Source organism: Panthera pardus, unplaced genomic scaffold (genome assembly GCF_024362965.1).
Source record: "Panthera pardus isolate Hobbes unplaced genomic scaffold, ASM2436296v1 HiC_scaffold_13, whole genome shotgun sequence".
In the NCBI taxonomy this organism is placed as follows: domain Eukaryota; kingdom Metazoa; phylum Chordata; class Mammalia; order Carnivora; family Felidae; genus Panthera; species Panthera pardus.
The window spans coordinates 38,870,313-38,886,172 of NW_026526688.1; the positions used below are offsets into that span (position 1 = coordinate 38,870,313).

The 15,860-nt window shown below is 35.3% G+C and overlaps 1 protein-coding gene across 20 annotated transcripts in view; it reads right to left on the reverse strand.

Moving 5' to 3' along the window:
* Positions 1-15,860, reverse strand: part of PSD3 (pleckstrin and Sec7 domain containing 3) — an 800,398-nt gene that overhangs the window by 322,271 nt on the left and 462,267 nt on the right. For 19 of the 20 annotated variants that reach the window (XR_008421602.1, XM_053900975.1, XM_053900974.1 and 16 more), the window contains one exon: positions 13,551-13,640. Coding sequence is in view for 19 of the 20 variants with exons in the window: in XM_053900975.1 (XP_053756950.1) it covers positions 13,551-13,640 (90 nt within the window). In the remaining variant the exon portion in view is untranslated. Of the gene's footprint in view, positions 1-12,413; positions 12,473-13,550; positions 13,641-15,860 lie in introns of all 20 variants that reach the window. The other variant, XM_053900984.1, reaches the window with a different exon arrangement.

Below are 15,860 nucleotides of genomic sequence, written 5' to 3' on the forward strand. Positions count from 1 at the left end.
GAGGAGGGTGGAGGGTTGGGAAAAATGGGTGAAGGGGAGTGGGAGATACAGGCTTCCAGTTACAGAATAAGTCACAGGAATAAAAAGCAGAGCATAAGGAATAAAGTCAACTATACTGTAATACCAATGTACTGGATCAGATGGTAGCTATACTTGTGGTGAACATAGCATAATGTATAAATTTATCAATCGCTAAATTGAACACCTGAAATTAATGTAACATTGTGTGTCACCTACACTCAAATTTTAAAAAAATCATCACAGAGAATGTCATACACAAGCAACAAGCCATATCATCTAATCAAGATTCAGATAGTCTCAAAATCCATAATTTTTCAAATATGTCTTTTTTTTTGCCTAAGTCTACAACATATGACAAACAACCTGAAATGCGAACAATTCTTTAATGTAATATTTTAGGTACACAAATTTGTCTTTGATTTCTGTTCCTAGAGGTGAAAAAAAAATTGAAAGAAAAAGAGGAAACCACTTATTTATGTTGCATTCTTAAGGAATAAGTGCGGGATGCCTGGGTGGCTCAGTCGGTTAAGTGTCCGACTTCGGCTCAGGTCATGATCTCACAGTCCGTGAGTTCGAGCCCCGCGCCGGGCCCTGTGCTGACAGCTCAGAGCCTGGAGCCTGTTTCGGATTCTGTGTCTCCCTCTCTCTCTGCCCCTTCCCTGTTCATGCTCTGTCTCTCTCTGTCTCAAAAATAAATAAACGTTAAAAAAAATTAAAAAAAAAAGGAATAAGTGCTTCTCACTGCTTCTAGAATTAAGCAATGATGAAATGACTTGCCTCAGGATTAGGTACTGACTTCCCTCAGTGGTCTTCAAATGGCAGTATGTAGAAATGAACACAGTAGTTCATTTATCTGAAAGTATCAGAATTTTCAACAGGTAGCTGAGATGAGGGAGAACTACAGGAATATATAGTGGCAAGGGGAAGGTTTGTGTACCTACATCATCCAGGAAACACTCCCTTGTGAAATACGGGAAAATGTTGTTTCCTAGTGTTTCTGAGAAAGCAATGTTACAACACAACAACTATGCTGCTATCTATGAAAAGTTTGAGGGAAGAATAAATGTTAAAACAACTAAAATAAACATAAAACTTTAAATTAACAGCAAAAAAACCCAACACATTTTGGAATGAAGTCCAAAAATGAGTAGAGATATTAATTATTCTACAATAGTGGATTTTCTAATTGAAGCTAATTTCTGATACCAAAATCTTTATAAAATAGTTTTGTTGGCAATCTTTCCAAATCCATTTCACACTCTCTCCTTAAACTAAATAAGCATAATGCAACATTTCTGATGACTCATTAAGTGCATCCATTACTCTGATGTGCTATGTAATAGAGCCATTCTCTGAGAAGCTGTTTTGACTACAGGGATTTGCCTGTCCTTTGTCAAAACAACTCCAGCTGCTCCAATTGGAGAACCAGTGCTTTTTAAGGTTTCATTTTCTCTTCACCTCATTATCAAATCACTTCTTGCTAATGTCCATATAGATAACAGCACTCCCTTCAACTCCATCCTTCTAATTTATGGCTAACTAGGATAATATTTGTTCAAAATAATATCAACTAAAAAATAACAACCTAAACACGTGTGTTTCATTAACTTTGTTTTAGAAAAATCAATTGAATGTGGCTATTACTTTGTCAGTGGAGAGCTGGCTCAGAGATGATCAATGGCAGGGGCCCAGCCAGTCCATAGTTTTCAGCAGTTGTTTACATATTGGTATTCACTTGTGTCTGCATGGCCATTTGCTTAGGATATACCAAAGAAGGAGATTAGGCCAAAATTTTGAAGTAAAAATTGTGGTTATTATTAAAAATAGGCCACAAATGAGGGTCTGAGTAAAATTTTAAGGTGTGTTACACAGACGCTATAACACCCATTTATTGTGGCTGTTCAGAGTTTTTATTTTAACTTTTTATGTGCTTTCAACTTTCCGTCTTTATCAGAGAACTGACCTTAAAGCAAAGCATTAATACAACCACAAAAAATTGTTTTCATTTATGGCATTTTGTATTATACAGCTAAAAATGCTTTTAAATTAAAATTTGTTTCACCATACCTTAATGGATAGGTAAACACTGTGTTTAGAATACAGTATTTACTGATAGTTTGTTTACCACAGCATTGAAAACCTGTTTAAAAAAAAAAAAAGCACATCACTCCTAAGGAACCCATCCCCACGTGGTGTACCATAAGCAAAAGGAGGATGGTTTAAATTCACAGTGTGACCCATTACACTCATTAATATCACATGGTCATATGTCAGTGAAAGGAGCAGCAACCTAGATGGGTTATGTTATGATATTTTTAAAAATCTCCAAACACACAATCGAATTTCCATAGATACAGCTGAATATGAAATTATATAGCACTTCTTCAAGATCAAATTAAAAATAGAATCTCTCTGGGATTCATTAATATTACACTAAAGTACTCTTAATGATTACCACCTCCCCTACTCCAACTTTTTGCCTTTCTTTCTTTTTCTTTTTTGTTAAAAATCTGTTTGTACTTTTTAAGTAGCATCTGTTCTGTTAAGTGTTCTACCAGACTTCTTTTTGAGATATATATATATATATATATATGTATATATATATATATATATATATATGTATATATATATACACACACATATATATATACACACATATACACACACACACACACACATATATATATATATATACACATATATATATTTAAAAGCATGAACATGATTTGTGGATTTTCAGCTACTTCAAAGTATTATCCTCATTATAGTCACCACTTTTCATTCAAGGTCTGAACCATATGAAAGGCAGCATCATTATTCTGTTCATGACGAGCACACGACTAGAAGCAAAACATGCTTCAAGATCTCCATGGGGAAAGCAGAAGCAGAAACACACCACGAACCTTTCATCACAACTCAGCTTGATTCATTTTACTGAAAAAAGCAATATTCCATATTTTAAACAAGAACCTTTAAAGCTTTTCTCTTAAAAAAGCTTGCTAACATAGTTTTTCTCTTTAAAAGCTCTCCTGCCTATACCAGGATAAGCATCCAAGCCCTTTTCCTCCATAGATACTGTTGCTACCAGGTTTCCATGACCTTCTCTCTGAGAGAAATCACCTACTCTAGGCAACAGTTGATGCTCTTTTTTTAGCTACACTTAAATACCACCCATAAGTTCCTATTTTCAACTACATACTCCGAATATAACTCAGATCAAGTATTTTTGAGAATTCACTTCAGGCTTTTCATTTATAACAAGTTTAGACTTTTTTCCAGACTGCAGCCTGCTTCTTCCTCTAATAGAATTCTTTAGGATTAATCCTTTGACAATGCTGCTACCACAAAGGTAATTTTCCTGGATTTAAATCTGAACTGTGACTATTAAGAACATACTTCTTTGTCTAAACCAGTAAATATAATATTTAAAAGTTAAAACTTGAGAGATATGATTTGAATTTATGAAGAAAAAATTATGTTAAGAATGCTTCCAATACTTGGATTGAAATGTACCTTAAAGATCATCTATGGAATTTTTCCAGCTTCTTTATCATGAATATTTAGCTGAAAAGATAAGGGCACAACAGAAAAACAGAGCAAGAAATTCTGGTCCAGGTGGCAAGTGACGGTGACAGACGTTATGGACGTGGCCTAACTTTGCTTATTTTACAAATGAAGCAACTAAGGTACAAAGAGGTAAAATGATCACACCAAAGGTCCACCACCAGTCCACCACTGGCAGCATTAAGATAGGCTCAAAGCCCAGTGACCTTCACAACCTAGTTACAAAAACTAGAGCAACAGAAAAAAACAAAGAAGCTAACATTTATGAACACTTGAATGACACAATGCTAGTAGCCACTCAACATACATCATTTTTTTTTAATGTTTATTTATTTATTTTGAGAGAAAGATAGAGTGCACGTGAGTGGGAGAGCAGCAGACAGAGGGAGAATCTCAATCAGGCTACGCACAGTCAACAGGGCCCAATCACCCAATCCCACACACCGTGAGATCATGACCTGAACCGAAATCAAGAGTTAAACATTTAACCGACTGAGCCACCCAGGTGCCCCTTTTTAAAAAAAATGTTTATTTTGAGAGACACAGAGAGGGAGGGAGGGAGAGGGGCAGAGAGAGAGGGAGTGAACACACATCATCTTATTTAATCCTCATCATCACTCTTGGAGGAAAGTATTATTATCCATGTTATACACAAGGAAACTGATAAAAGTTAATTTCCTGGCCAAGGTAAAATGTTGGGCTTGCTTTTTCCAAATCTGATGTTATTCACTTCACAGAGCCACAAGATCTACCAGCACATTTGGCCTAACAGATTAAACATTAACTCAGAAGAAACAATTAGGGTTTTTCTCCCTTTTATTGCTCTTCCATTCCACACAATTTAGAATGCAGGTGATGTAGAAGAGGGCAGAGGGGCAATTCAGGGGAAATTTAGCAACAGAAATTCTAATAACAAACTAAAAATAATTCAATAGTGAATGTGTTTTTCTCAATACTGTCACTACCCACATCCAAGCCACTGTTCCTTCTCTCATGGACAGATCATTTCTTCACCATCTTTTCCATTTCTACTCTCACATCTTTCCAATAGTTCTCTACAGTATCCGGAGTAATAATAATGTTTTTAAAAATAGATTTATGCGACTTTCCAGTTTTCAACACTTGAAATTAATTCCCATTGCCTTTTTCTTAATATACCACCATTTTTAATGCTGCTGCTGTTATGTCTAAGCTCCTGATCATGATATTGGTACTTTAAAAGAAAGACAGGAGTAGTAAAATTTCACTAAGCTAATTTATATGATGCCAAAATCTCTGAATGGAGAGAACAGGCCCATTTGCCTTTTCTTCTTTTTTTTTTTTTAAAGTGGGCCTTTTCTTTATTGAAAGTTTTACTGACATAATTATAGATCTGCATGTAGTTGTAAGAAATAATAGATTTTTTGTGCCTTTTACCTAGTTCCCTCCAATGGTAACATTTGCAAAACTATAGTATAATATCACAACCAGAGTACTGACATTAATAAGACCTGACTTTGTTCAGATTTCTCTAGTTATATTTGTCCTCAGTGATAACACTGGAAGTAAAGATTAAAGAGTAGGGAGCAAGAATGGCTTATGTAGTCGGGGTACAGGATGTTGCATAAGGCCAGCTTTTTGGGATAAAGAAAAGTAGGGCAATTTTCAGTATTAAATTTTTAATCTTCTCCCTGCTGAAAGGGTCAAATTAGACAGATAAACAGAATTCTGGAAGTGAAGTGGGCTGGTTTTGTTCTCTCTCTTTTTAAGAAAATTCCTTACAGCTCTTGATGTCACACTGTGTAAAACAGGTACTTTTTGGGGTTTGAGATTATAAAAAAATCACCGCTATGTCTAATGGCTGATTGATTTTGTTTGTTTGTTTACCCTTAAATACAACTGTTAGTCATTGCAAAGCCTTATGGTTTTGAACCTTCACGATATAATTTTATATTTCCTAGTCAAGGGAAACAAAAGCAAAAATGAACTATTGGGACTTCATTAAGATGAAAAGCTTATGCACAGCAAAGCAAACAATCAACAAAATTAAAAGGCAACCTACACAATGGGAGAAGATCTTTGCAAATGACATATCAGATAAAGGGTTAGTATCAGAAAGCTACAAAGAACTGATCAAACTTAACACCTAAAAAACAAATCATCCAGTGAAGAAATGGATGGAAGACATGAATAGACACTTTTCCAAAAAAGACATACAGATGACTAACAGAAACATGAAAAGATGTTCAATATCACTCATCATCAGGGAAACAGAAATCAAAACCACGATGAGATACCACCTTGCACCTGTCAGAATGGCTAAAATTAATAATACAGGAAATAAGAAATGATGCAAGGATGCAGGGAAAGGGGAACCCTCTTATACTGTTGGTAAGAATGAAAATTGGTGCAGCCACTGTGGAAAATAGTATGGAGGTTCCTCAAAAAGTTAAATTAGAACTATGCTATGATCCAGTAATCATGCTGAGTATTTACCCCAAAAATACAAAAACACTAATTCAAATGTATACATGCATTACCAACAATAGCCAAATTATGGAAAGAGCCCAAATGTGCATTGACTGATGAATGGATAACAATGTGATGTGTATTTGTGTGTGTATGCATATGTGTGTGTGTGCGTGTGTATGTATACATAATGGAAAATTACTCAGCCATAAAACAATGATATCTTGCCATTTGCAATGACATGGATGGATCTAGAGAGTATCATGCTAAGCAAAATAAGTCAGCCAGAGAAAGACAAATATCATATGATTTCACTCAAATGTGGAATTTAAGAAACAAAACAGGTGAACATGGGGGGGAGGGGTAAAAAAGAGAGACAGAGAGAATGAGAGATAGGCAAACCAGGAAACAGACTCTTAATAATAGAGAACAAACTAAGGATTATTGGAGGGGAGGTGGGCAGGGGGACTGGTTTAAATGGATGATAAGCATTAAGGAGGGCACTTGTGATGAGCACTGGGTATTGTATATAAGTGATGAATCACTAGACTCTACACCTGAAATTAATGTTACACTGTATGTTAACTGGAATTTAAATAAAAACTTGAAAATAAAACATGATGTATTTTTCTTCGCAAACCTTTTTTTTGCTAACCTTTAAACCTCTGTTTAAACGCAACCCTCCTGGCTAATTTCTCCATCATTGTCACAAATTATTCTTCCCTAAGAATACCAAATAAGAAAACGACATTTAGAACAAAACATAATACTTTCAGCCAACTACATAAATTAAGGATTGGACATAGGTAACCTGTATATCCTCAGAAACTTCTTTTAAAAGAACCTCACCTAAATTCTGTCTTTTGTGAAAGCTAAGGGAAAACAAACACATCTGAACAACAACTTTTATTGGGATTCTGACCAATACAATATGTAATAATTTAATTCATTATGTTATTTACCATTCCATTAATGAAATGAAGCACATGAATTCCACTAAGCTAGGTATACTGATTTACATTCTATCAATTTAACTGGCATTCCCCCCTACCCCCACAATCTTTACACACACACGTGCACACTGCACGTTAACTACACACCTGAGAGAATGAAAACTTTTGGTCTTCCCTTAAAAGATTGAAAGTTAATTTCAAGGTTAATAAATTCCCAAGAAAGGAGATAGGTGCAAAAATTTCCACCCGAAAAATTAAATTTCTGAAGAATACTCTAAACTCAAACATCTAATCACAAGCAATAGCCTGAAAGGATAGTGTGTTATTGACTTGCCCAAGAAAGATTTATTTACCTTGCTTTTTAATGATTTCCAGTGACAATGCCTTGTAACTGGAGCTATTATTAAGCTATTTGTGTATGTAAGCAGACTTAAAAGGAGGCAAAGGAGGTATGTTTCAAAACACTCTACAAATTGTATTCAGTTTTGTGTTTTACTTATATTAGAATCATGTTGAGAGACTTGGGTGTCTTGTTGATTCTACCCTCTCCATCATTAAGATGATATAAAAATTCTTAAAGAAGATTTTTTAGCTAGTTTTTTTCTTTAAAAAAAAGTTTATTTGTGGGGCGCCTGGGTGGCTCAGTCGGTTAGGCAGCCAACTTCGGCTCAGGTCATGATCTCACGGTCTGTGAGTTCGAGCCCCGCGTCGGGCTCTGTGCTGACAGCTCGGAGCCTGGAGCCTGTTTCAGATTCTGTGTCTCCCTCTCTCTGACCCTCCCCCGTTCATGCTCTGTCTCTCTCTGTCTCAAAAAAAATAAATAAATAAACGTTAAAAAAAAATTAAAAAAAAAAAAGTTTATTTGTTTTGAGAGAGAGGGAGAGCCTGAGAGCAGGGGAGTGGCAGAGAGAGAGGGCAAGAGAGAATCCTAAGCAGGCTCCGCACTATCAGACGCAGGGTTCAATCTCACACAAGCTGTGAGATCATAACCTGAACCGAAATCAAGAATTGGATGCTTCATCGACTGAGCCACCCAGGTGCCCCTAGCTATTTTTTTCCCCTAATTCCCATTGGCACCTACTGAATTCATTTGCTGCTCAAGAAAAAAAGAAAATTAAAGACTTAACTACGACAATGATAAAAATATAAAGAACTTTATCTGAGTATCAAATGGTACGTGGCAATAAGAAAGCTGAGACAGAAAACAACTAGGGTTTCATGTTTCATTGTGGAAATCTTCAGTCTGGATCTACCCAAAATGCAATCATGCACCCAATAACTGACCTTCCACTATGACGCTTTTCACTGGCTCCTTCTTCTGCCTCATTTCTTTTTACTTCGTCCCCACTTTCATGTAAATGTATTTTGAAATGGCTACTTTCCTTCTAAATATTTAAATAACTTGTGGCTATCACCCAAAGTTCTTGTGTTTCCCCCATATATAATGAGAAATGAAGGATTATCACAGGATTAGAAATGGAAAGCAGAATAGATTGAAGATAAAAATGTGGCTTTTCTGTTATAGCCAAGAATAGAGATTCACAGGAAACTCAGATGAAATAAAACTTACAGAACAGTTTAAGACCAAACTTAAACTGGTCCTGGAATCTGGAAGAACCTTTGAGGAAGCAAATTAGTTCTTGTTCTCTTTAAAGATCCCCAAATAATCCTGGGATATTAATGGAGATGGGAATTATTTGAAGTGTCTAAAACTCTGCGGGAAAAAAGAAAGGTTGCTAGATGCCCACCTGCTCTCTTATGTTTTCTCCAAACAGTCCTAAGTAAGAAGGTATGGGACCACCACCCTTGTAGCTTCAAAGACCCAAGCCAAATATAAGATATAAAAGCGTGGCAAGAGAGATAAAGTCGAGGAGAAATAACCTGTTGTTAACAAGGTAAAAAGGCAAGGAAAATACAGGATTAACCAAAGTTCATTTTCAAGTGTCTCCACAATGTTAACACAGACTTTATGGAACAAATGTTTCTTGTGGAAAATTTTGATTCTTCAGAACCAACAAGTCTTTTTTTTTTTTAATTTTTTATTTAAATTCTAGGTAGTTAACATACAGTGCAACATTGGTTTCAGGAGCAGAATTCATGATTCATCAGTTACATATAACACTTAGTGCTCATCACAACAAGTCCCCTCCTTAAAGTCTATCACCCATTTAGGCCCTCCCCCCCCAACACCCTATATCAACGCTCAGTTTGTTCTCTATCCTTAAAAGTCTGGTTTGTTTCCCTCTCACTTTTTTTTTCTTTTTTCCCCCCTTCCCATACGTTCATCTGTTTTGTTTCTTAAATTCCTCATATGAGTGAAATCATATGGTATTTGTCTTTTTCTGACTGACTTATTTTGCTTAGCATAATACTCTCTAGCTCCATCCACATCATTGCAAATGGCAAGATTTCATTTTTTCTTTTTGATGGCTGAGTGATAGTCCATTGTATATATATATATACCATATTTTCTTTATTCATTCATCAAGCAATGGACATTTGGGCTCTCTCCATAGTTTGGCTATTACTGATAATGCTGCTATAAACATCAGAGTGCATGTGCCCCTTTGAATCAGTATTTTTGTAACCTTTGGGTAAATACCTAGTAGTACAATTGCTGGATTGTAGGGTAGTTCTGTTTTTTAAGTTTTTGAGTAACCTCCATACTCTGTTCTCCAGAGTGGCTACACCAGTCTGCAATCCCACCAACAGTGCAAAAGTGGAACCAACAAGTCTTTGGAAAGAAAGGAAGCCATAAATGACAGTTAAAATTATCTTACCACAAAAGGAGCAAATGCTCAAAGTCAAGTTCACAGACAGTCCCTTTGAAACAGCAAAAGAATGTGTATGCCTAGGCTAAAAAAGGATGGGCAATAGAGGTCTTGTGCATTAAAGCTAATCTTAATTAGCCCTAGTAGTTGTAAAAACACCTTAGATCCAAACCCTGGAAGAAAGGGATGTAGGCCCTTCCAAGTCTACTTCAAGCTGGTAAAAAATAAAATAATATTTTAAATAAAAATATATAATAGCTATCATATATAGCATTTATTACATGTTAGGACTCTAAAGGCTTTATATAGTAACTCATTCAATTATTAAAACAACTGATGAGATGGGTACTAATAAAATCTCCCATTTCACAGAAGAGGAAATCAAGGGACTAAGTTTCAGTGAATTTACTTATAATCCCTCAGCAGGAGCTGGGATTAGAACCCAGTCAGTATAGCTCCCAAGTCCATAATCATAGTCACCACGTGATAATGTCTCTCAGAAAGTTCAGCCTCCAATCCAGAGCTGGCCCACATTCTACATTCTCATCCCTCTCTATTCATGTACTTAAAGGTTTTATTACTTATTATAAAATCTTAGGAATGCCTTATTCTGCCAGAACTAAAAGCAGAATATCCATTTTCCCTTCTTTTCTACATCGTCCTAAGGATGCTTAAGCACAAACCACATCCAAGTGTTGGGATGGGCAGCCGTGAAACATGACAGATGGCTTGGCAGATTTTGTTAAATGAAGTGTTGTCTTGATTTGGTGAAATAATAAGGAGAGGTACTTACCACAGAGAACATTAATGTTTATATGGGTGAGAAAGGGGGTGGAAGGTGAAACAGAATGATAATCTAACTAAAAACCAAAATAAGTCTACTAGTATAATTGTACCTATATTTCAAAGGCCTATCTCAAATATCACATCCTCCCAGCCAGACTTCAACTTCAAAGAAATTAAATATTTTATCACTGGTTGTCTTTTGGTATCCAAATTATTCTACTTTATACTATAGGTATCTAGAATTTATACTCAAAGCAACTTGCAAGGGAAACATTCTTATTTGCACAAAGCATTCATTTATCTGTTTAGGTCATTTGAGTGAAAAAGGAAACTGCTGTGGAATTGTAAACTGTGAAAAAGAGCTCAATGTATCATCTATGCCTTTAACGTAGTCCAAGGCAAAATTAAAGCAAAATATTAATTTAAGTCTCTGAATTAAAGCCTTGAAATAAATTTCTCATTTTTCATACATTTAAATACATTCAAGGCGGTGGTGTCTGGGTGGCTCAGTCGGCTAAACATCTGACTTCAGCTCAAGTCATGATCTCACGGCTTGTGAGTTCGAGCCTTGGTCAGGCTCTCTGCTGACAGCTCAGAACCTGGAACCTGCTTCAGATTCTGTGTCTCCCTCTCCCTTTCTGCCCCACCCCTGCTGGCGCTCTGTCTCTCTAAAATGAATAAATGTTAAAAATTTTTAAAAATAAATACATTAAGGTTTATCAGTTTATCTTCTTTGATAACTTTCTGTCGAGAACAAGCACAGTTTATATTTTAATTTTAATATGGAATAACTATTCATTTAAGGGAAAAAGAACCATCCATCTTTCTCAGTAGTTTGTGAGGACAGGAGTCCATTTAGTTCTAGCTAGTTCTCCAAATCCACAACCCCCACTGAACGCATAGTAGGCCTTCAATAAATATTCCCTACTATCTAACCATAGTTGGAATGTTACTACTGGTCCAAAGAAATCTGAAGAGACATAAATTAAATTGTTACTCTCGATCCTGGGGTGCCTGGGTGGTTCAGTAGGTTAAAGCATACAACTCTTGATTTTGGCTCAGGTTTGTGAGACCAAGCCCTGCATCAGGATCTGTGCTGACAGCAAGGAGCCTGCTTGGGATTCTTTCTCTCCCTCTCTCTGCCCCCTTCCATGCTCACACTATTTCTCACTCTCCCTCTAAATTAATAAATAAAAATAAATAACAAATGCTACTTTTGATCCAAAGAAATCTAAAAGTAATAATATCACTATGTATCAATGAAAACCTCAGTTCAATCCATTTAACTCTATTCATGTTACCTAATAAATTAAACTGAATGTTGTATATGCCTGTAATTTTTAAGTTGGAGAGAGGGTGTAAGGGAGTTAGGTTACTCAAAACCTTGTAAGATGATACCAAGTGTTTTCTGTTTATCTGTATATAGGTATGTTATCTGTCTGTATGGCATGTGTATAATCACTTTCCACAAAAGTTCAAATATTAACTTGAATTCCACCTACTAATTTATCTCTCAAGAGAATCATGAGATAGCCACTGACAAAGACAGTGAGGGAGAGAGTCTGAGAGAGCGAGACGAGAGAGAAGAAAGAAGAGAGACAAAAAGAAAAACAAAAGAGAAAGGAAAAGACATATATAAATTGAAACAGAGGCAGTAAGGGAGGGAAAGGAGGAGGGGGAAGAAGAAGGAGGGCAGGGAAGGAAAAAAGGAGAGCCACATCAAAAAGAGAAATGAAACAAAAATGGTTTGAAGAAAACCTTTTCTTGATTGAAATCTGCAGTAAAATCCAGATTCTTACTGAAAGGGAAAACCCTCATCTTAGGAGGGTGAGTGGCTGAGGTTTGCTATCAAAGGGAATCAGTATTTTACCTGGCAATTTCCATGCTAAATGCCACCGTCATTTTCGGTGTTATTTCACTGTCATCTTCCTACAGTAAATAAAAAAGAGTATAATACATGTTTTCTCCCCTGAGGTTTATAAATAGGATCTCAATATAGTCCCAACTATAACAAGTCATCCAGCAAATTCTTGGCAAAGTAAATCAAAGAACATATGTTTATCCAAGGTGAACGGCAGCCACTGGACTGTATGTTAACTACATTTGGTTTCAGATAGCTCCATCACACATGCTCTAAATCTGCCCAATAATTCATCCACAGTCATGCATGTTACCATAAGCCTACGAATAAAATCTAAAAGGTTCACTGTGAAAATTTTTCCTGTCAATTCTCATTTCTTTGTTTTTATTGTTTATTTTTGAGAGAGAAAGATCATACCATGATTCACATGTGTTTCCTTAGCAAATTCAAAGCCTACATATGTACAAAGTTCTAGAAAAGAACGCTAGAATCAAATAGAAACCTGTGAACATACACATCTTATCCTGAACTTCTAAAATATTCACATCTATTATCAATCACTATTTTGTATTTAATCAAATGCATATCTCATCTATACTGCTATAGAATGTTATGAATTCCAAAGCTGATTTTGTTGTCTCCTTGAAAATCTGATAGGGAAAAGCATGCTGATTGTTACCAATAATAAAGCCAAGTAGAAATAATTCAGGTATTCTGCAATTACTTACATTTCCATAGACAACCTAAGTGGCTCTGTAACTAGGGACTGAATACAGTCAGAACTGCTTCCATTATACCATGTAAATGTTTTTTTTTCTTTTCCATAGTGAATATACCTTTGTGATCTTTCTCAAGTTCTGACAGTACACTTGCAAATGAATCAAAAACTTCCCACTATGAATCACCAATTATTCCAAATCTACTTATTATCTCAGTATTATTGATTACAATGTGAACTTTTAGCATTAATTCATTAAAGGGTACTTGCAGTCTGACACATCAAAGATGAGGCCCAACAGAAATATCACCAAAACCAAAAGCAAAAACCAAATACTTAAGTGGTCCTTAGCCTATCTATTTTATATTTAAAAACAAGCAGAAAGATACATATAAGCATATTTTAAAAACCAATATTTCAATACTTACTTTCAATAGATCCTTGGAGAAATCACCACCTTCATTTACCCCTTGGAGGTTTGCAATGAACTCTTGGCAGGTCATCTTCTTTCCAATATTCTGGAATAGAGGCAAATAATACATCATCATGACACACATGGAATTCTTAAAAATATGATTAAGCAAAGCAAGACTGATTTGGTTTTTCAAACCATGAATACACACCCCTCATATATGTGTATATATCCATACATACGTATAATACAAACTTATATGCATATGAGAAACAGATGGCTTATTATGCTTTCAAAACAGTCATTAAATATAAATAGCAGAATTATGCCAAACCTTTACTTTAACCTAAGAAAAAATCCGAGAAATTTATGCTACATTTATACATATGATATATATGTTAGTTTTTAATGAAAAACATGGATAAAATGACATTTCTGAGCTGAACTCTGGTAGCTATTTATTTGCTTATTTGTATTTCCTACATATTGTCAAGAACTGTGAAGGATCTGAGATTTTAGCCACTTTCACTCTAACAAACTAGTCTATCACTATCTCACATTACCAGACGAAGTAATAAGTGTCCTGAGTCAGAGGCACAGGCATTTATTACAGCAACAGGAGTAACCAAAATGACAGCATTTTCTTGCTCCAGTTTCCAGAGTCCCAATTCTCAGAGAACCTGAGCGGGGACAGTTGATATGCACACGTGGTGGGTTGTGATACAGGAAAGGAGCACTGAGATGTGGGAATCTGAATAACTGTAATGGGCAATAAGCCTATCACTTTTGCTCTAAAGGAACGAACCAACTCGTATCATCCAAGGCTATAAACAAACTTATGCATTGCTCTCTAGTCATTATATATTCCAAAGCTGCTCACTATAGAAAAAAATGTGTAAAAGTAGACCGGAACAAAGGCAATCAAAGCTTCTGTTCACAAAATGTACAGAAATGCAAGAGACTCGTGGAAAATTATTTCCAAACACATTTCCAAACTGATTGAAGGATAAGCTCAATAACAAAAAAATCACATTAATAAACAAAATGAAAAAAAGTAAAATGTAATTAGGAAATCTAAACTACAAAAAAAGAGAAGATACAAATATGTCAGAGTGAGGAAACTAATAAAGGTGGTATGAAAGAGAAGTGTCTCTTATGCCAGCTCTAGTCAACTAGTAAGAGCCACCAGTCGTGAAGGATTCAGAGGTTCAATCTGGACACCAAGAGAAATCTATCCACAACAGGCACAGGCAAAGTGTGGTCTTTGCCAAAATGTGGTCCAAGTGAACAGGAGGTGTACCAGCTTATCAATATCCTTGTACACAATATGCATACAAATAAAATGTATGTTCCACGAGGTTATTTTTCATGAAAGACTAAGAGTGGGGTAGAACATTAGCCTTCAAGTTGAGGAAAAATATTCCAGGAAATAAAGATTTTAAAAGGAATACAAAGCCAAGGATACGTTTAAGAGCTTATGTACACAACACTTTAACTTCAAAAGTACATATATGCCTGGGAACATATACACCTGTGTATCTTAAAAGTAATCACTTCCCACTTCCTGTCTCACAACTGCTCTTCTACTTTAAGACACGAAACAAATAGTCCAACCCATCTATCTAATTAATTTTAGTGAAAGTGCTAAATAACTTTTGTTAAAAACCTTGCCTCTTCCACTAGCAAAGAGGGCATAGTCAGAATGCATATGAAAGACTGAGTGAATGTTTTAACAATGAGAAATGGTTTTGCCAGTGAATTTGGTAGATATTTCCATAATTTAAGTAAGTTAAATCTCTAGCCCTAAGTTTTGATTAAAACTTATTTAAAGCACAGAAACTTTAATAAAAAATAGTTTCACAACACTATATTGAAAAACACAATAACTCAACCTTCCCAGTCTTTATCAAAGATATCAGAACAAGGTAAAAAGTAACAAGTATATTTAATAGTAATGTTGATATGACTTGACATGGTGTTTTTGATTATGTTCTGAGGATTTGAGAAAATGAATGAATAATGTCTTTTCCAAGTCAGACAGTTTCCAATTCTTTGCTTTTAACCAAACCAAAAGAGGGCATAATTTAATCATTAGTTAAAAACCAAAATGTTCTTTAATATATGATGTGAATTCAAATACTTGTAACATCATTTTTATTAATTTTGTATTGTTAATAACAAAAATTTCTTGAAGAACAATTTATATTTAAATACTTGTAGTATTATAGTCATCAAAGGTATCAAAATAGATATGAAACTTTCATTTCAGTTTATACAGTTTTTGTTAAAAATACATATCAAACAATAATCAATAAAAGTCTCCCAA